The 22,867-nt window shown below is 37.7% G+C and overlaps 1 protein-coding gene across 8 annotated transcripts in view; it reads left to right on the forward strand.

Annotated features, from left to right (window-relative positions):
• The window catches only part of TMEM94 (transmembrane protein 94), a 71,026-nt gene that overhangs the window by 6,404 nt on the left and 41,755 nt on the right, over positions 1-22,867 (forward strand). For 3 of the 8 annotated variants that reach the window (XR_015732476.1, XM_087887181.1, XM_034408669.3), the window contains exons 2-4: positions 495-625; positions 20,832-20,951; positions 22,511-22,638. Coding sequence is in view for 5 of the 8 variants with exons in the window: in XM_087887181.1 (XP_087743307.1) it covers positions 602-625; positions 20,832-20,951; positions 22,511-22,638 (272 nt within the window). In the remaining 3 variants the exon portion in view is untranslated. Of the gene's footprint in view, positions 1-494; positions 626-13,613; positions 13,805-20,831; positions 20,952-22,510; positions 22,639-22,867 lie in introns of those variants that run through there. The other 5 variants (XR_015732477.1, XM_034408670.3, XM_034408667.3 and 2 more) reach the window with 4 other exon arrangements.

Genomic DNA, 22,867 nt, shown 5'->3' on the forward strand with positions numbered 1-22,867 from the left:
GGCTAATGTTACCTAGATTTAACAAACAAGGTTTGGGTCTGTTTTAAAAAAGAAAGAAAGATTAGTTCCTGCAAAGATTATTTGTGCAGATACTTGGGTTAGAGATAAAAATAAAAGACAAAACAAATGGCCATTAATGATAGCCAGCTCTATCCCAGATGGCATTTAAAGCCTGCGATTCTTGCTGCACCTGATGAAATCTGGCTTCTTTTTTCTGAGGCAGAATTTGGCAGTTTTCCTAGATGTATCAAGAAAATCTGTCAAGTGCCAAGGTGTTCATCATGTTATGTTTTACATGAGACATTATTCTAGTCATTATGCTGTTTTTTTAACCATTTAACTGATGACTTTAGAAAATGGAATCAAGAGCTGAAACAAATACAATTATAGTGATACTTTTCTTTCAGAATATCGGTTTGATCTAAAATTGTGTAAAGTATTTTCCTTAAAGATGCAAATGAGAAAAATGATTCTTATCATATTTATTTCCTCAGACGGTGTCACAAACATCCATTAACTGACCTCATACTTTATTTGGAAGAGGACCTCTCTTGGAGTGGTTCCTGTGGTTTTCGGGGTATGTACAGTGCCCCGAGTAACCATGGACTCCAAGGAGAAGCATCAGGTAGGTTTTCTGATCATGCTTATTTACTGTAGGATGACATTTATGCTTGTTAGGCTTCAGTACTTGTTTCATTAGAATTTAGGCCCATCAAGTATGATGTAGTAACTTTGGAGGATAAAATAAAGGCATATAATTAGCATCTACACACAGTTAAAACTCTTCTGTTTATTTCACTGTAATGTTCAACTGAACAAAAAAGCGTATCAGAGGGCAACAATTTTTTAATTAATGTACCTCAAATGGGCCGAGAAATGTGCCCCAAATCTAGAAAAAACAGTTCTCATCAAATTGAAATTTGGCAAAGTTGTGGCTCTTTCAATGCTGCCATACCGCTGCATTGCTGTGGCCAGCCATGACATGTAATCATCATTTCCAGTGCTTTCTACCAGCTTCCTACAAGGAAAGTCAATGGAGAAGCTGACAGGAAGTTGGAAATTGTTCCCATTACCATTGCTTTAAGGAAATATCTCTGAACCGATGACCCAATACCTCAAGGATTGTCTAATTAAGTAATAAAATGTTTCTGAGCTCATGATCTACCATAATTTATTTTTTTGTGCAATCCCAAAGTCCACTTCTATTTCCTCTTTTTAATTTTTGCATTTTTAATTTCTAATTTAATGGGGGAAAAACCACCTTTTTGTTACTACTACTCTTAAAATATATGGAATAGAAATCTCTCCACAAGTCTTGTGCATTTTTCCACTGATCTGTCCTTATATTTTGATCTGTATTTTTTTACTTGTGGTTAATTGGATGTATTTTAAGTAGATTTCAGTGGGAAAAGAGTTGAGTAATTAAGTATTTTTCATCATTTTAGTTTCCATTGAAGAGAATTTGGAAAATGAATGAAGTTCACTAAGGTGTTTGTCAGGCAGAATCATGTACAACCTAAAACAGTGATTTCTATACAGATAATTCTCACGTAGTGACTGAGTCGTTTAATGACTGAGTAATCTGGATGACCATAAAATGGCAGCAAAGATATATGGAATACCCTAATTTTTAATGTATATTTTTGTCTCCTGGAGCTGGTAGCCCTAACCAGAAATAAGCTTTTAAGGTCAGGCAAAGGGAAGCTGGAGAAGTATATATCAGAATAAAGCTTAGTTGTAAATTCAGTTTCCATGGCTTTTTAATCTGCATCATTCTCCAAATTAATTTGCTCAGAATGCTGATAGGAAGGAAGAGGTATGAAACTGTTCCTACTTGAAATTGACATTCCTACATTCCCTGTCTTAAACCAATCTTAGACTGGCAGCTTATCAAACCGATTGTATGATTGACTGATACTGTGTCGTAGACTTCCATTTCAAGGCTTGCTGTTGCAAGAGTCAGGCTAAAGGCACCTCTTGTGAATGATAGCATGAAGATATAGCAACTTCTTACTAACAGGATAAATTGGATCTAATTTTTCATTGGACCGATCAGGAAAGTCTTCATTTGCGCCCCCCCTCCCCCCGCAGCCCACTTTAATTCTCAGTTAAAGTGGAAATAGAACTGCTAAGATGTTTTAGCATCCTGCCGTTTTGTTGTTTGTTTCTTTATTTAATAAGAAGTTTGTCTGCAATTGCTGTCTGGCAATATGGGATATTGCCTCAGGACAATTGGGGAAAGAGAGACAAGAATAGAAATTACAATCTTGTCATTAACACTTCCCTCAGCGTGAATCACAAGCAATGTTGAGAGATCTTTGTTGGATCAAAAGGGGATGTAATTCCAACAGTGGCATATTCTTGTCTCCTTTCTTCAGAGAGGTGGCTAGGTAGGTTGAGGAGAGGTATAGGAAGGAGGGGAAAAATTGTGATGGGCAAAGGGAAGTGTGGCAGAAAGATAGGTGGATTTTTACTGGTAGCCATCGATTTATGCCTGGTTGCTTAGGAACCATTTGAAGTTATGACCGCAAAAAGTACTCATGACCCAGTTTTGAAGTTTTAACAATCATGCCCCCCCATAGTCATGTGACCATATTTTGGGTCCTTGGCAACCACCCTGTGTATATGGCAATCTGCAGCATCTCATGGTTACATAATTTACAAAGTTTTTGCCAAAAACTAGCGTTTATTTCTGATTTTCAGCAAAAACACTCCAATAATGGACAGATTGTTGTAATATTATTGTTGTAAGTCTAGGATTGTGCTGGGGAAAAGAGATTGGAAATTTGCAGCCATTTTCTGTTTTCAGGCTCCAAATCTCAATTCCAGAGGCAGGTTAATCGGTTGATGAGAATCTGAGCTCAAAATGATATGAATATGTGCCAATTCTGTTTGTAATAAATGCATCCTCATCCATGGCATGATCATCCTTGATTTGATTGTAGGTGAGAGGCCACACCTGCATGAGTTACAAGACCTGAGTGTGCGAGGGTGGGGGAATTCTCCTGTCTCCTAGGCTCACTGGGGTTTCAAGTATTACATCAGTCTGATGAATATAATGTTGAGGGAGTCCGATACTGATAATTTGACAATACATTTTTGATTTGGCTGTATAAAAAATAAGGTAATAGCTTTTACAGGTAGTCCTCGATTTACAACAGTTCGTTTAGTGACTGTTCAAAGTTACAACGGCACTGAAAAAAGTCACTTATGACCATTGTGATCAAAAATTCAGACGCTTGGCAACTGAATCATATTTATCACCATTGCTGTGTCCCAAGATCATGTGATCACATTTTGTGACCTTCTGACAAGCAAACTCAATGGGGAAACCAGATTCACTTAACTACCGGGTTACTGACTTATCAACTGTAGTGATTCACTTAACAACCGAGGCAAGCAAAGTTGTAAAATGGGGCAAAACTCACTTAACAAATGTCTCACTAAACCACAGAAATTTTGGGATTCAGTTGTGGTCGTAAATTAAGGGCTACCTGTATTCCAGTAACAAATTGATTTGGTTATCACAAGGCCTTTCATGCATCTCCCCCTGGGATGTTTTGCCCTTCATATGAGCTCAGAATTTGTACCTGATGTGGCTCTCCATTATATTATTAGATATATACATAAGTCATAGCTGCATGATTTTTAATTTGAGGCCATGAGGACTAGGGGAATTCCAGGAATGTATGCTTTCTTCCTGAGTCATAGATGCATGTGCTATTGAATTATGCATATCTTTTGTTCTAACTGAGCAGCCCCAGGAGCCACATTCCAATGAAGCTAACAAAGCTTAGTAAAGAATGGTTCAGTGACCAACTTTAATACTGATCAGTAGGAGACATAATTACTGCTCCTTGAAGAAGTGTTTTTATGATTTCAGTCATGTAGTATATGTTTGTGTTTGTAAATTTATTGATATAGAAAGGTGTTGGGTTTTTGTTTTTTGTTTTTTTTGCATAATATGAGGCGAATCTGTTCAGGGACCAACCACACATGTATTCATTCAAGTTATTGATGGCAATTTTCATTAGTAATTATACTTTCCCAAACATAAATGGCATTTCTGAATGACAATTTCTGTCTCTTGATAAGCATTCTGAGTGCAAACACTTTCAGGTTCTGCTAGGAATAAGATTCCCCCTGGGCATTAAAGGAGCTTCTTCACTGCATAAATTATGAAAGTATTTGGTATAATTGCTTTTAGCGTGTCTCAATTTGGGTTTTAAACTCGTTGTTTAACATTACTTAATCATAATGTAATTAATGACTATACATCTGCATAGGTATCAATCATGGTTCTTTCGTTCATTCAATTATTTTAAAATCCTGGCTAATGAACACTGTATGACTCTGTTTACCACTGACTAGTGAACCAGTTAGCAGAACGCCGTTTTCCTATTTCCTCTTTGCCACCATGCTGTCGTACTTCTGCTGCCTTAAATACAGGCAAGCTGCTTGTTGCTTTTTCTATTCTTATTGTGTAATATGCCATCTGATCGTCCTTGTCTCTCTTTCATTTTCTTCAAGCTGAAAAACATCATTTTTCCCTTTCCTTTCCTTTTTTTTTTTAAATACAAATTTTAAAATTCAATCTGGGGGAAATCGGCGGAAAAGAAATAAGCATAGCAGAAAGAAAATAGAAAATAAATTTATAGTTTAAAACTGAATAAACATTTTAAAGTAAGCTATTAGATCAGTGCTACTATAACAGTGATCAAGACCATTACTAAAATCAAGTCCGTAATTAACAAAGGCAGCCAGTATAATGAAACTTGTAAGTCAAAATAAATAATGAAGAAGAGGTGAAATGTTTCTATCTTTTTTTGAGCAATGTTTTTATTAAGTTTCAGCAAAAGGTAAAATTCAAAAAGCAAAAAAAAAAGGTGTTAGGGAAAAAAGAGGTTAAAGAAAAATCAGGAGTATAAAAAAAAGAAAGGAAAAAAGAGAAGAAATTCCAACTTTATTTGGTAAAGATACAGATATAAAATATATGAATCTCTTTATTTAAAAATCAACAATATATAGTATTTTTATAAATATAAATAGTTCTATGGTCAAATCCAAAAATTAAATGTTTTTTAGTTGTTTTAGTTTCTAGCAAGAAGTCCAAGTTGGTTTCCAAGCAAAAACAATATCAGACAAAGTCTTTTCTTCAATCAACATAGTTTCATTACCTCAGCCAATTCCATTAGCTTCACCATTCATTCTTCCATTGTAGGAATTTGTAAATTTTTGTGCATACAAAAGTCTTGCTGCTATTATCCTATAGAGAAATAAAGTCCCATGTTTTCTTTTAGTCTGTTTATCCATTAAATCTAAAAGGAAAAAAATACTCTGTCCTTCCATCAAGTCATGCAGGACTTAATAAATTAAAGCCTTATGTCAAGAGAAACCCAAACTTTTAATTCTATAAATGTCTATATCCAAAATTGTGACCTATGAATGTTTTTAAAGGTGAATTAAATTTTATATCAGATTTACTTTTTAAATATGAAATTATTATTGATATTAATGCATATTCTCACAGTGTAGTTGACAATTGTCTTAAGAGGAAATTCTATGTGAATGCCAGTAATATGCATAAATATTATGGTAACTGTTATCATACAGTATACAGAACTATCTCCAGATATTTTGTAGAAATATTAAGTTTGCTGATTAACAGAAAAATAACTGATGTAAGATTATAAACACAGTTGTGATTTCACTTAGCAACTCCTCTTTAGTGACTAAGTTGCTGGTCCTACCCAAGTCTGTTTTGGCAATCAACACAGGAGTAACAAATAAGTGGTAAAACATTTTGACTCAGTTTCCTCTGTGATGAATCAAAATAAATGTATAATTATCTTCCTTTGATATTCCCATTGTTGCATATTGATTGTCCTATTTAGATTCTGCAAATATTTAATCAGTCTAACCAGTTTCGGAGACATATTTTAATTCGTAAATAAGATTGAATTTTTCTAATTGAATCAAGCCTCTAAATCCTTGTTTTTATAATTCTGTTTGGACTATGCTATTCATTTGGAGATATTGAAACTAGTTAGGTGATGCTAACCATTTTCAAGGAAGAATCTTAAGAAAACTTTCATTTTTGTTTTATTAAGGGTTAAGTTTTGCAAACTATATGAGTTAGTGTCTCTGTGATTCATTTTTTTATCACAATTGTTTAATATTGAAGTGATCCCATACTTTTTATAATGTTTATTGTATAATTTCTTCTAAATTATACATTTCTGTTGGTATTCAGCCAAAGATATTTATGCAAACCATCTGGGATTCAGCAGACCTTAATAAAACAGTCATAAGGTGGTATCTGAAGCTTACAATTTGGTACTGCCAATCCACCTTGTTCTTTGTAAAATGTTAGGCTTAATTCTTTATTTTTTGTTTAATCATATAAACTTATTATTTTCCCTGAAACTCATTTAACATGGTAGTTATTGGAATAGTTGGAACTAAAAAAATTAATCCTTGATAAAGTATCAGTTTTTACTAAAATTTACATTAAGTAAAAAAAAGTTTTGCTTCAGATGCATCTAGGCCAGGGGTGGGCAAATGTGGCCCTTTTACAACCCATAGACTTCAACTCCCAGAATTCCCGAGACAGCTTGGCTGTCTCGGGAATTCTGGGACTTGAAGTCCACAGGTTGTAAAAGAGCCACATTTGCCCACCCCTGATCTAGGCTGTACTACTTCAGATTATAACTGGAACACATTGGATTGGATGTTCTTTATCAGATTGGCTTTTTTATGGAGGGTATTTTTTCCTCTCCCATATGTGGGCAATGGGTTCTTGACATTATATTTTTCAATCTGAGTGCTATTTTTTCCTTTAGAGAGAATATCCAATATTCAATTTCAATTCACTTAATTATAAAACAGCACAACTAAACTTTGTGCAAACATGTTCTGAATCTTTATGCTTTTTAAGGATTGAGTACAAACAGTTTTGTCCTCAAACATCCAAAAGATTGAAGAGAAGCAGTTCATTTCGAGCAGTTTTTTAATTTCAATTGAAAGATAACTTCCGAAGATGATATGCAATATGTATTTTATGTGTATTTAAACATTTCAAAAAAAAATTTTTAGAGGTATTGATGGGTTGATTGTGTAAAACAAAATGTGTAAGTAATATTGCTGAAGTTCATGAATTCTGCTCTGTGTGTAACTGCTTTGTAGTAAAGTCCAAGAGTCTGAAACTTAGGAGATTTGATTTCTAGTTCTTGTCATTCATAGCCAATGAAGGATGAGATTCAGCATTTATTGCATGCTAAATTGCCTGGCATCCAGTTTGGGCATCTAGGAACAAGAGAGCAAATACCCTAAATGATTGTCCAGGTATCTCTGAAATCCAGTTTAATAGACTCAGTTTGTAGCCATTGTCTCCCCCCTTCTCTGAAATATGTTGAAATAATTTAATATTGGCAAAATGAATATCTTCCTGGGATATGCACATGCAAAGCAATTTAGCAAATTCTGTTTGACTATTTTAATTCTGGTATTGCAGAGGTTTTGCTAGTTCACCCTATTCCCACTGTGGTTTTGGATAATGACATTTTCCCAGAGATCAAATAATCCTATCAACAGGAAATACGAATGTCATTATGGCAGCTGCCAAGATAGTAGTACACTGACTGGATTCACATATTGTGTTTGTTTCCTTAGTAATGTTTTGTTGAAGAAACCACAATTAATTGGGTGCACACAAGCCATTAACTACAGCTGATAAGCTGCAGTATATTCATGCAAGGGGCTAAAACACAAATAAACAATTGTAGCTTTATATAGCATGATGTTTAAACTCAGCCTAAATGTTGTATACATAATGAACTTTTGTTAAAATCTGCAGAGGCTGGTAAAATCAGCAGAGTAAATATTTGTTTTTGCTTAGGGATGGGTAAATTTAAATTTTTGTACCATCTGTGTGTTTTCAGTTTTCAATTTAAATTATATTCAGTCTCTATAGCATGCTTCATTATAATTCTCAATGTTCAGGCTTGTACAATATTTTATAACCCGTGGACTGTAAGTAATGCCCATTTATACATACATAACGTTGCTGTGAGGTCTCTTTCCACAACCCCTTACTTCTCTCTTTTACAGTATTAATTTCTGCATCTCCTACCGTTCCCTGCCTGGCCAAATGGCACTTTCCCCCTCCTATGGTTTAATTTAACTATTGTCTATCTGAATTAAGCCCTGTTAATATATTTCCTTTACAGACAAAAGAAGAGAATGGTTTGCTATCCTCTTCCTTGGTTTTATTTTTCTGAATTGCTGTGCATCAGCCTAATGTTCCAGTAGGCAGAAACTGTGATTTATAAAAGTAATAAGAAACTGTGCAAAATAGTTATATTTATAATGATGTAACGTTGTTTAACTATTATATAAGAGAACCATATCTTAGGATATTAAGCCAGCCTGTGGAGGAAATATATTCTAGAAGACATATCCTGGGCAATAATATAGTTTAGATGGGAAACAACCAAATTGCAACAGTAAGGAGATTGGGGGTGGAGTTTCAATACACCTTCAATTAAATGTGTTTTATTGCAAAAACCTAGAGACTAAATTACCTTCTTCTAGAATATTCTTCCTACTTCAGTAAAATGTGGTTCATACGTGGTTTAAACCACAGTAATCATACGATGAATAAGCTGATGTAGCCAGATTTTTTTTTAAAAAAATAGATAAAATCAAAATGTAACAAACTATGTTATGGCCTATTGCTCAACTTCTCCTGCCACTTTTGTTGGGTTTTATCAGCTGCTGCAGTTATGCAACCTTTTTCCTAGGTTCTGCAGTTTATACTCTCTTCTAGGGTTTTTTTCCCCCTGGACTTTTGCTTTCAGTATGAGGAACCTTGTGAATTATGCCTTGCTGTTCTTTTCTGCATTGGCTGCCAGTGCAACTGCAGACAGTATCTTTGTGATAACTGTATGCCAAACTATTTTGCCATGAACAAAGACACTCCAGGATCTGGTACCGTTTGTTAAAATTCCAACCTTTCTTACTGTGATGCTTACAGCGTGAACAGGATGGAGAAGAAATGGCTTCAGGGCTTCAGGTATCTCTTCCTTTCCTTTCTTATTTTAATCAGTGGTCCATATGCCACCCAACCCTCCCTCCCCCCCCCCCAGCCATGTCCCTCTGCTCCTTTGGGATAATTCCTATTTGATAAATAGCAGTTTTTCTTCTTTTGGAATGACCCTCTTATCAGAAACAAGTATACATTGTGCTTTTTAAAGATCCTCCTATTAAGCACCTCAAATGTTTTTGTGTTGTCTTCAGTTAGAAAGAATCTGGACCTTTTATTGAGAGAAAAGTTCTTTTCATATTATTATTTAACAAGTTTTATAAAATAAAATGCACACACACACGAACAAGAGAACCCATAAAAACAAAAGGAGATTACAAACTTTCCATACATTTCAGTAAACAGAATTTAAATGATTCTAAATGAAAAGAGAGTATATATTCTCATTTATTTATTTAAGGAAAAAGTTCAGCCAATATAGACAGCAGGTCTGTTAAGGTGATTGCCAAAGCACGGGAAGAAGATCTGGCTGCCCATCAAGCTTAAGGTGCTCCTATTCTGTTTAGCAGAAACAGCGTAAAAGCATCCCTTAATGCTATCCTCCAGGGTCGTGCCATGTAGTCAGTCAAAATTGTGATGAGAGAGCAGTTGCAGGACCATTTGCCAGGGAGCGTTTCTCTGGAGAGATCAAAACTCATTTAACTGCTGTGTTTGGGACTGAAAGTTTCCCAGGCCAGATGGCTTCAAGACTCTTTCCCCCCCCCCAACGACCTTCCCCCCCCCCCCTTCTTCTGCAATCCCACCTGCCAATAGCTGTGCTTCAGCAGCCCAGGAACTTCCTAGGAATGGTGTTAAGGAAAAGGGGGGATGGTGTTGCTGGGAGGTTGTGGAGGGAGAACTGTGCTGTGCAAAACATTGTGTTCCTTTGTGCAGCTCCAGAGTGTGTGTCGTCTAGGAAACATAATGCCCTGGAGAAAGATGCTGCCTCTCTTTCCTTCCCCTCCCCTTCCTTCCCCACTGGGCTCCTTTTGTAATCAGCACCACAAATGCTCTCTTGCTTTTCTTGAGCTTTACTCCTAGAATTATATATGCTGGCATTTTGATCCCTCAAATAATGATACGTAAAATCTCCAAGTTGAGTACAAATCCTGGAGGCTACCCGACCCTGTAAGGTTATAGGTTCTTTGACATCCACAGTTTGCCTTATCCAAAGAATGGGCAGATGTAGAGCCAAGTCTCTCGATTGCTCTCTTTAACCAGCAACACCTTCAGCATCTCAAGCAAAGCATTTTTTTATTCCCAAGTCTGGGGAGATTTTCCTACAACCTTAAATGGTTCTATGATTTTGGGCTACTTAAGGTGCAAGATCCAGTAGCGTCTAGGAGCCCAAAGTTAAAAAAGTATGTTTTAATCAGCGGTTCCCTGGATTTGAAATGTGTATCTTGCATTTCAGCTATAGGCCATTTCCACACCAGTGATTTACAAATCTTTGCAGCATTACCCAGCCATCATAATGGCTAAAAGCCTGTCCTTGCTGTTATTTTAACACGGATGGTTGGAAGATTCTAAAAAGTCATATGATTTGCTAGTGGTGAAGTTCACATCACTTCTCCTTTTCATTAATAGGGGAAAATCCACTCTTCTTATAATAGTCAGTTTGGTCTAGTGGTTAAGGCCTAGGATCAAAGAGACTGTCCTGCCTTGGGCACAAAAGCCAGCTGTGTGACTTTGGGTCAGTCACTCTCAGCCTTACTCATCTCAGAGGTTGTTGTTGTTGTGAGAAAAATAGGAGGAGGAATGTGTGTTGGACATGTTCACCACTTTGAGTTATTTGTAAAAGTAATAAAGGGGTATAAATAATCAAAAACAAACAAAAATGTTCACCATATCGAATGATTCATAAAAATATTAAAAGTGGCATAACATAAATAAAGTAGTTTTAAAATACTTTTTGGGAGATAAATATTTATTTTGGTCATCGTATTGTGCTCACCATATTGTGCTCACCTTTTCATTCTTACTTATGGCCAGTGTTAATCTGTAATTTCTGATAGACTGTAAATTTAACAAAGTTGACAATGGTTATGAAACTTGTGCAGTTCCAAAGCTCACAAACATTAATTAAATGGTTTTTTTGAGGGAGGAGGGAAGTAGGCAAAGGGGGTCCGTCAGAAGTCATTTCTTAGTACAGAGCAGGTCTATGGCATGACTCTTTTCATGTATAGGAGGAGATTCTGGGCTCATGCTCTGGGTATCTCTAACTGAGCTTGACCTGAAGCAGATGGACTGTAATGCTGAGACAGTGCGCTTGTGCAGGATTTATCTCACATGTTATGGTACCTAAATTTGTTATCCTTTTGGGAGAACTGATTTTTTTTTCTGTCTTTTTTACCATGATGAGTAGTATGTGCATTGACATGTTGAATTGAAAAGATTGGTCCCTTTATTGCTACCTTTCAGCCTTAGAAAGATCATAGGATGATTCTGGAGGTTTCAGTTCACTGATTCTAGAGGCTACCTGGTCAGGGAAGACAGCTGTTCATGCTGTATTCTGCTCCTCCCGTTATGTTTATATGGCAGCCTTGTAGTATAAATAAGCTAGAGATAGGGACTGCCTGCAATCTTCCCGTTAGCCTCAAGGCTGAATTTGATTTGGATTTCTCAATTTCTGGTTCATTCATTATGCCACACTGGCTCTTCCCTACTCTATAAGAACCACTGTACGTTATAAGGAGGTTAGATATTTTTGGTCTTCTCTTCTGCATAACCACTATGATATTTTACAGCCTAAAAAAAGACATGGCTGCTTTAGGAATCACGTATGTAAAGCCTTAGAAAAGATGTGCATGTTTTAATAGAGAGGTGCTATACTCACAGGCAATTAGCATTGCTTCTTCCATATCATTTTCCAACGTGCACAGCCTTATAAAGTACACAGTGTGCTTTGATTCATTAATGGGAAGGAATTTAGCCTACAATATTCCCTTTTCAAAAGTCCTCAGGAATGTCAACCTAGCATCAATTTGTAAGAGCCATGATTCCAATAGAAGAGAATATTTGTGGGTTAAACTGTGGGGTCCTTGGTACTCTTTGAGTTTGGTCATTTTCTTTCAGATGTTTCATTGCAAGGTAACATTTGAGCAAACCACACTCCCTTTTAGCACTGATGATGAGCTAGTTTGGCAATGAAATGCGGCGAGAAAAACCTCCAAGCTCAGAGCATCAAGGACCCCACAGACATTATTTTTCCCACAATATTGAGTCAACTTTGATTACTGTGATTGTCTGCAGCACATAGTGCGTCATTTTGTGTGAAACCTTGGGGCAAGACAATTATCTATCCAGCACTAGAAGAGAAGGTTTGGGAGAATAAGGAAGAGGAGATAATTGAAAGAGCTTTCTGGTCCTGAAATCAGTTGGTGAGTGGAAGAGATCATAGAAAGGTTACCAGAAAGACCCTGGGGATAGGAAACCCCCTTAGTGTTCAGCATTCAAAAGCATTGTTAATTTCGCCCAGCAAGAATTTTATATCCAAAACCACCTGCTGCCTTTTTTCAACTGGACAAGAAGGTTGGAGACTGTTAGGATGCTAAAATATGCATGCTAGAGAGATCCTTATAGTTGGATAAGTCATCCGGAGATTGCTGAAAAAGCAGGTGATCTTCATTCAGCATAACCAACTTTACTCAAATCACTGAAGCTGATTGGTCATTCACACAATTTTTGAGTAGGGCTAAAATGTTAACTTTTAGCATCCTCACCCCCTAAGAGGAGTTGTGCGGCACAGTCCCTTGAATAGGATGTAGCTTAAGTTGGCCTGATTCTTGTCAGTTGTATAATTCTTATTTTTTGCTACTTGAGTACAATATTATGACAGTTATATTTGTTAGCTCTGTGTCCTTCTCTTGTCCCCTGTATTGTTGTTTCGGTGAATGGCAAGCCACAGAACTATTGGGTTGTTATTAATAACCTATACTGCATTTTCTTCTGTTGTCTCGTCTTGAGATATTATGAATATTTGATGCTTGGTGGTGGAGAAGAGCTGTTCCCCATCCAGATTACTGCTGGGAAGTCCTGCTGAGAGCAAAAGGATGCTCAGTAGGCAGCACTAAATACCCACAGAGCTCAGCAAATTGAGGATCCTCTAGACTTTTCCTATTGCATTGAAATAATTGGCATGAGAAATACAGAACCTGTCATTTGATTTCCCCTTCTTTATGAATGTATGCGTTCAATTTGTACGAACATTCACAAACCTTCTCAGCTCCCACGGTTGATTTCTCCCTTTTGAGACTAGCTCTCCTATCTCTACTGAGCCTTCATCAGCTCGACATGTATATGACCTGGTTCTCAGCCTAATATCACATCTCTACATAGGTAGTTCATGGGAATTGTTTGGTTTGATATGCATCCTTTTGCCCCCCCCCTCCCCCCCCCCCCCGGGAAAAGAACTTCTCCATCTTTCTCTTCTCATTCCTCCCCTTCTTCTTCTGTCTCCAGCATACAGCAGCGTGACTGGCAACAGGCTGAATTAATCAGTGGCTTGGTGCTTCACTCTGCTGTTCCTCTCTCTCTTTCTCTGCAGCGCTGTGCTCTGCGCACTCTCTCTCTCCCTCTCTCTCCCTCTTTCTCTCTGCTTCTCTGTGGGTAGCAGCATTGGAAGTTGCTGTTCAAGGTTTCCAGTGGTGTGCAGCAGTCTTAGCCCAGATGCTTTTCAAACAGCCAGATCTGTGGATGTCTCAGCAAGCCAAAAGTGGCAAAGTAAGTTTACCTTTTTTTTGGTCCTCTTCTCCCCCACCCCCCACCATCTAACATTTTCATTCAAGATGGCTCCCTCCCCCACCCCAAAAATTCCTGGATCGCTTCCTGAGTTACTAATATGTTTCCAGGGATTGTCTATGTGTTGTATGTGTGTGAGGGAGCTAAAGAGGGAGAGGGAGAGAACATGTGAGAGAGCCTTGGTGAACTGTAACTGACATCTGATTAGGGATAGGATTGCTTTCTCGTGGATGGCATTTTGGTATGTGAAAGATATCAGCATTAAATGCAATAGATAAACCTGTCACGTTTTGTGTTGAAAAGAAACCCTCTTCTTATTCAGTGACTACGATTTGCCTGTTTCTTCTGATGGTCGTGCACTGCAGCTGAATTATTATTTTGCACTGGAATGCATGGATTTGGATTAAGGCTTGGATTTTAAAGTAGCAAGCATGGTTTGTACCAAATTTCTTGAATTGGGAGGTCTGCCAGCTCTATTCAGGGGAAGCAAATATGGCAATGATCCATCCTTGCAGATTAATAAATCTAGGATTACATTCAGCAGTGGTAGAGAAGTGTATGTAATTCTCAACAGTACCCGTGTCATGCTTCAGAGTTAGGGAGCTACAGAGAAGAATATTTCTGCTTTCATGCTAGATTATGCAATATGTCTTAAAAGCAAAACATAAACACCTATCCCCATGGCATGTGTTAGCTATATTGTGATCTGGCCCTAGGGTGATACATCAGGGGAAAGAGGAGCAGAGGGACGGAACAGAGAGGCTGCACAGCACATGATTGCCCAAAGGAAGATTTCTTCTCTCAGTAGTCTTAGACGAAGGGGAAATTGCCAAACAGAAAAAGGCTTAGGTGAGCTTATATTGGCTATTGGCATCCAGCTTTTAGTTTTTGTACAGTCTTGAAAATGTGGTTATCAAGAAAAAAAAAAAACAATCTATCTGTAGCAGGAGTCGTGACCAATGGAGATAATTTAAATCAGCCCTCTGTAAGGAATTGTAAGTCTACTTTCTACTATATTGCTAAGTTAGAATGACCAAAATCTTAATGAGACTGTCATTCCAATGACATGGCTCTTAATGTACAAGAGAATTTATGCAGTGACCTGGAAACCAGAAGGCCCTTTTTACCAGAAACCAGCATGTTTTGCCTTTGCAGCTCGTTCTTGAAACTTGGTTGCTTGAGCAGGGCTCCTCTCTAAGGCATATAGTACACTCTCTTTAAGGGCAGAATTAAATTGGGTTCTGCTGTGGATTTCCCTGAGCCGTGAGTTTGATTTGGTTGAGATTGAGTAACCAACCAGACTCACCCGTTGACCTCCAAATCATCTGACTTGACTCGAGGAGATCCAGATCAACATTTTAATCAGTGTGCCACACAATATATAGTTATTGTCTAAACAAGGAGTTCTCAACCTTATTTTGCTCAAGGTTCCCTTCTGAGCCTCATTTACCTCTGGTGAGTCCAATATGCTGACTGCTAGCTGGTACATATTTATTGTAAAGTATAATAATTTTCAGTATTTCTACTGCTGAGATGAGCAGACACGATGAGATGTGAGGTTTATGACAAATTGATCATACACCTGGGAGTTAAGTTTAGGTGGCTCCCTCGAAAACTTACTACACCCCAAATGGCCTACATTGAGAACCACTGATCTAAAACATTAATACCAGTGGTTTTAAATGAAATAATACTTCTCCCAGTGCTCATCAAGCTAATACATTGTCTTCAAAAGATTTCCCTGAATACCTGAAGTTGAGGGGGAATATCACACATATTTGCTTCTTTAGTGAAGAAAAATCTGACTAGTCTGTGTGTCTCACAATAGTTTTATAACTGCCATCAGTGTGTTTGTGTGTATATGCATGTGCAGTTTTTGTTGAAACATTCTGCATCTTGCCTCAGAGGAGTTTAAATCTATGTCTTGGATTTATAGACCATAAAGCAGTGTTAAATGACACTCTTTGTTGGAGGGATGCAAATAATCAGAAATAGCCAATAACATTCGTTATGTTGCCAATTTGATTGGGCAAATATGGAGGAACATCAACTTCTTAAAAAATTATAAACTTGAAACAAACAGTACAATCTCAGATTGTGTTTGGATCATGCTCTAATAGCTATGGAGTGATGGCTTCCTTGAAATTTTCAAAGGTGACTAAAGCAAATAGTAACTTTAATTATTACATAATTCTCATACCCTGACATTGGTTAATAAGCACAATTGGCTATAGGACTGCATGCTGATACTAACAGTAGTTAAGCTCAGGGTTGGCATTTTTTAAAAAAAGGTTAATGCCAACTAGGTTTGCTTGTTACCTTTTTTTTATTTTCCTTTCATTACTAAGGTAAAGTTCCTTTTTATTTCCCCCACCCTTAGGATGTAAATATCTGCACCAGACCCAGTTTGTGTAATGGTTAAGGCATCAGGCTAGAAAATGGGAGATATTGAGTTCTAGTCCCACTTTAGGTACAAAACCAGCCAAGTGAACTTGGGCCATTCGCTATCTCTGAGCCATAGGAAGAAGACAATGTTAATCCACTTCTGAAAAATGTTGCTGTGAAAGTTGCAGAGAGTAGTTCAGGCAGTTGCCAGCAATCAAAAACTGGGAGGGAGGGAGGGAGGGAGGGAGGGAGGGAGGGAGGGAGGGAGGGAAGGAAGGAAGGAAGGAAGGAAGGAAGGAAGGAAGGAAGGAAGGAGAAAGATGGGAATTCTTTCCTTTAATTGTCCTTGCATTGTCTGTTTATTATTTTCTCCTACTTCCTTTCTTAACTATACTTAGCCAGTAAAACTTTATTTTATCATGTTACACTGAAGTTGTGAGCTATCCTAAAAGACTGCTTGGGTAGCTGCTGCCATCATTCCCTGTTTTAGGGCAGTGAAAGTTTTCAGAGCTGTTATGTGGGATAGAAAGTCAGACAGCAGGATGAGAGTGATATTTCTTTGCACCATCCTGCTAGTTCCTTGATTAGCCTGTATCACCGTCATTGTATGGATGAGTGTTCTTCAATAGTATTTTGAATAAAATAAGATGGCATTTTCAAATGCAGTATTGTGGGCTGTAATTGCTTCATTTTGGGATGTAGTCTGTAGGTGCCACCATCCACATATTTCTTTGCAGTTGGGAGCAGGGTTGTAATCTAAATCTAATAATTTAATCTTGGCTCATCAATTGAGCAAAGGAGGCAGATGCTGAGCTATGATTGATTGCTTCCCATGTTGGAAAACAAACACAGACTAGACAGTAGGCACCAGTTCTGGGAACACAATTGCATTGTCGTACTCAGCATTCTCTTTCTAACTTGCTGCATTTATATTGGAACCAATCTTGAACAGTTCTGCCACTTTGCTTTTCTATTATAATTCCCGCTGTTTTCCATTTTTCTTCAACAGAGGGCTGCTGCTTTAGCCAGACTCTGGGGAATTATTTCGAAACCAAAGCACTAAAGAGTAATACATTGGGACTACAATACTGTTTTTTCATAGACTGCTGTGACAAATTATGGACTAATTAGTTTATTTCAGCAGGTACTGTACAGCTACAGTTGAATAACCACTAAATTAGGTCAGTGAAAGGCCTAGTAAATATGTGTGCACAGCCTAAATTAGCTTTTACTACTTGGTTTTTTTTTTGTGCTTAATGGGCAAATAGTTTGTTGGATAGTTTATGATTTGGTATCTTATGTGAACCCAGAAAATGGGTTAATTGTATAATTGTGTAATATGAAGTTAGCCAATGAGAACACAAGCTGTGTGCTGTTTACAGGAGTTAGGTCTGCTGACATAATTAATTTGCTATGCCTGCATCATATGAGAAAGTAAAGGTAAGCACGGGAGGTCAGAGAACTTGATTTCAAGGTCTGAAGGGGGAACTCAAATCGAGGGAGAAATGTGGGGGGGAAAAGGAAACATCTGAAACAACTTCAGTGTCGTTGTTCATGTCTGCACTTTGGGCTCCCTCAATTTCTTTTTCAGGCAGTTTACAGTACTATATTGAGGTAGGGAATTGTCTGGAGACCTGGAACTGATGGCTCTGTAGGTGCTCCTGATCTCTCAGATAGAAGACCACAAATGCTCCACAATGGCTAATGTCCTGTATGAACTCAGACACTGGGGTTTATAAACCCTGGCTTATCATTTTACTTATTTATTTTTTATTTTACTTCGAATTTATATACCGCCCTTCTTCCTGGGAACTCAGGGCGGTGTACAGCCAGATAAAAACACATAATATAAACATTAAGAACAGATTAAAAGGAAATATCTCAATTTGGCCAAAAATTTAAAAAACATACAAATTTAAAATCATTTAAAGGGATTTGTTAGGCCAGCCCGGCTTGTTGGAAAAGGAAAGTTTTAAGGGCACGGCGGAAGGCACGGAGGTCTTGGATTCTCCTTATCTCTGGGGGCAGCTGATTCCAGAGGGTGGGTGCCCCCACAGAGAAGGCCCTCCCCCTGAGGGTCACCAGCCTGCATTGCTTGGCTGATGGCACCCTGAGGAGGCCCTCTCTGTGGGAGCGCACGGGTCGATGGGAGGTCGTCGGTGGCAGAAGGCGGTCTCGGAGATAACTAGGTCCTATGCCATGGAGCGCTTTAAAGGTGGTAACCAACACCTTGAAGCGGGTGTTGGATGTCCACAACATGTCCACAACAGGGACATTTAAATGCCATGATAAATTAAAATAAACCCAGCCAATTATGATTTTTTCTAGTTAACAAACCATAATGTTTATATGTTAACCAGTTAATAGAAGCTGAGTTTTGCTAATGTCTACACTTTTTGATCCTAATAACAGAAAAAAAAAACCTATTGAAGTATCTTAATGTTGCCTTTTTGCTGCCAGATGAAAGTGTCACTTCTGCACTTTCTAGACTAAAAATCTGAGAGATTTGTGGCAGCTCTTGTTTCTCACATCCATTTGTTATAAATTCCCATGTTTGGGAAACTTGGACTATACTTGTATTCTGGCATTAGCCATATCCCATGTTGCATCCAGAAACCAAATCTATATGCATGGCAGAGATTTTTACAATATTTTAGATGTTTAGAGCACTACAGAGAAATAATGGAGTTATACAATATATAGAGGTGATTAGCGTGATACAATATGTAGAGGTGATTAGTATCCCAAACCTGGATAAATCCCCCAAATTGGTTAGAGATATTTTTTCTTTCAACACATGAACCCATCACCCAATCACAACAGGGACATTAAAATTGACTTTAAATGTTTTACCTACATTGGGTAGAAAGGACTTTCTAGTAAGCGGTTTTGGATAACGAAGGAAAAGGTTTGGGAAGCACTGGTCTAATGGCTGAAGAAGCACAGTTTGTCCTGGTGCTCATACTTTTAGTGGTCAGAATTCTTGTACCATAGGAAGAAGTTGTAAAAGATTTCACTTTAAAGTATTCAAGAAGAAATTACCCCTGGAGATGTTGAATAAGTATTTCATGGAGATGGAAAATCTTGTTATAGAATTGAGCTGTACTGAGAATTGGAAGAAGGAATCAAAAACTTCACCGTTCTATAGCCATTCATTATGTCTGAATATCAGTCATCAGGCTTGGTGGCCTCTGCTTACAGATTCTGTTTCATAGTTACTTCCTAGTTTATACTTATTGAAAATCCATGCAAGACAATCTTTGTTAAGTGGACCCAAACTGGGTCCTGAATTTTCTTTTTGGCTTTATGATTAATATAGAGGAATTACGTTTATTTGCTATAATGTTGATGCAGTCTGGTTGTCTTCTAAAAAAACAAACAAAAAGGAGCAATTATTTTAGGTCCTAGAGCTAGCCAAATAGGAACATTGCATCAGGCTTTATTTTTAGTTGTTCCAAATATGAAACATCATAATTGCCTGCGTGCTATGACAATTTCTTTTTTACATGTTCATTTTTATGGCTGACGGATTTCCATTATCATATTCCTAAAAAAAGAACAAGGCAAGAGCCAGGAGAGAGAACAGCAGCAAATGGTTTGGCTTGCTGGTCAAAGCCAGAAGTTCTGCAAGAAGGTTGATTGTTTGAGATACTCATTCTTTGGCAGTTGTCCTGGGTCTGTTCTTGGCAACTTTGGCTTCTCTAAATCAGCTCAAACATTGGTCTTTTGGGCAGGAGACGCATGGTGAACACCTTCATAATTGTCATTATTTATTATTGTTTACCATGATATGTGAATCAGGCAGGATTTATCTATTTTTACAAATTAGTCACATTCAAGATACTTTAGTTTCAGAAGTAGACTATTCAAAATGCAGTCCCCTCTGCAGTTCCTGAAAATGGGCATAATATTCCGGGACGTTTAAGTGTTCAGCCTGTAATGAAATGCCTCTTGTCAGCTCCTGTTCCAATTGAGTTTATACAGGAGAATTTTCTAATGTGGCTTTCACCAACTTTGTGTCCTCATGGAGGATACATGAGATAAATTTAGACTCATAGTATATTGGATTTGTAGGTTAGACTATTTTTTATTCTTTTTTCTACTGTACTAGAGCTTCCCCTTAGAATTTTAAGAAATTTGTTGGCTTGCTTTAAACATTGGCACAATGTTTGATTTATATAAATAATGGGGTTAACATGAATCAAGTGAAAGCACTATAAGACTCTGAAAGATGTGATCTCATCATATACAGGAACAACTTGGGAACAAAGTCTTTTGGAGATTAATATGGATAGGGTGGCATTTCTGTTTAGATATGATCAGGGATTAAGAGATCCCTGATAAAGGATCAAGATCAGGGATCTCTAATCAGGGATCATATTCAGATATCAACCAAAGATTGAAACTATAGTATAGGAAGAAAAATAGGATTTTTTCCCCTTTTTCAATGCTTTGAAAAGTGAATAACGTCATCCCATAAGAAAAAAAGAAATGAAAGTTTAAGCTGCAGTACTCTTGTGTTTAAAGTATTATTATGGACAAAGATATGCCAGTTCTTTTGGGAGATAGATCACTGCTAAGTATAACTTGTTTGAGAAGATGACACAGAACTTTTGCTGTTCAGGATGAAATGACTACAAATTTGGGTCTGACCACAACAAAAGCCTTAACTATTCTGAGAGACCAGCTATCAACACTGCTGGAAGGACATCAGAAGGAAAGGAAGAAGGTGATTTCATGGAAGGTGAGCATTACAACTTTGTGAAGTAGGTATCCCTCTCAGTTTTACGTGTTTTTATGTTTTTTAAGAGCATCCTGTGCATTTTAGGTAAAAGCTTAAACAATGAACAAAGTTATTTATTGTAGAATAAGTAAGAAAGCAAGATTGTTATTTATTTATTTTCTAAAGAAATGCTTATGGCCAGCCATCTTATTCAGAGACCTCTGGACAGCTAGTAAGCATAAAATAGAAACATACCTATACAGTGGCACCTCTGTACCCGACTGCTTCAAAACTAATTGAATTTGATATTTGATGCATTGAGATAGAAAGATGGGGATGGCTGCAGAGAATGGATAGGAAGTCAGGCATGCTGGGAAGGTCACTGACATAGGAAAAGGGACAGGCAGGAAGTTCTCCCCAGCCAAAACAAAGGGTCACGTTGTAAGTCACGTGGTTTGTTTCGTACTCGTCATTTTTAGTACTCGTCGCATCTCCCAGAAACAAATTATTGACAAGTATCGAGATACCACTGTACAAGGATTGGGAAAAATAATAAAAGATGCCAAATCAGAAATCAATCCAATCAGCTCAAGGTAAAAACACAAAGCATTACTAAACATTGGAATACGGTATTTAATTTCCAGTTTACATCAGGGGTAGGTTCTACTTCCCTCCGCTTCCGGTTCACAACGGGAGCGCACGTGTACAGAAGCTTCTGCACGTGCAGGTTGTTCATGATGATATCCGGGCGAGTGGGGGGAGTCTCCCGCCGCTGTTACTACCGGTTCGCAAGAACCGGACCGAACAGGGAGCAACCCACCACTGGTTGACATGTGAGAAATCAGCATTTAGATAACACGGACTTCATTCCACTGAAGCTGGAGGAAAGTGGTAATAGTTGAGGAAAATATATGAAAATTGCTGGGTTGGTGGGCACCCTGATACAGAAAACACCTTTTTTCTCTGTCAGTACTTCTTGTTGTACGGAGGTTATCTACCTATAATCTAAATGTGTGGATTTGAGGTAATTTTTTGTGTTTAAAGGCAATTCTCCATTTACTTTTTGATTTTAAGCAATTTTTGGTGTTCGGGAAAGTGAAAAACTTTCAGCAATAGGGCGCAGCTGGGATGAGAGTTAGGCCACCATGAGGTCCAGTGGAAAATTGAATGCCAAGCTTTAATTTGGGATATTATTTTTATATAGTTAGATGTTTTGCTGGATTTATTGTTGTAAAGGTTGCTAGTAACCTTTACCATTCAGGGAAGGAAAAGTGATAATCCCAGGGTGTCAAATTTCTATGATATTTCCTGCTGTTGAGAGGCCAGTATAAAGAACTAGCATTCTTTGTAGACAGGACTCCTGAACATCTGTGCATCTGTCTGTTTCTTTGGCTGTCTGTCTATCAGTCTATCAATCTATTACGCATGGAATATGGATAACAAGAATATTGTACCTACTGTCCTTGCAGTCCAATGTAACTTAGTTCCACTGTTGTTTCTCTTGATCTTTGCAGTTGGATAATAAAGTCTAGTTTCCATTTGTGAATGTAGCCCCATTCTTTATACTTTTCCTATTGTAGGAAGTATGGAAGGCCAGTTTTCTATATCATGGCAACCGTTGTTCCTGTTTTCATTGGCCAGGGGCATCTCTGATGCTTCTAACTATGCTGCTACTATTCTGCTGCTATGGGAGCCAACCCCAAGGAAGGTAAGTGATCTATACATTTTCTTACCCTTCAATTCATATAGAAAACCATTGATATTCTATGGAAAACCATAAGCATGTTTGCTTTTTTGGATAATCATACTTCAATGATTTCACAGAAATTCAACCTGGATAGTGTAGGATTTATGAAACTCATGAACGATTTCCACTCAGGTTGAAAGCACATTACAATAATAATATCTTGATCTGGTGACAACAGGAAGTGTATGTG

The sequence above is a fragment of the Pantherophis guttatus genome, chromosome 2, assembly GCF_059756535.1.
Source record: "Pantherophis guttatus breed Tessera chromosome 2, ASM5975653v1, whole genome shotgun sequence".
Classification (NCBI taxonomy): Eukaryota; Metazoa; Chordata; class Lepidosauria; order Squamata; family Colubridae; genus Pantherophis; species Pantherophis guttatus.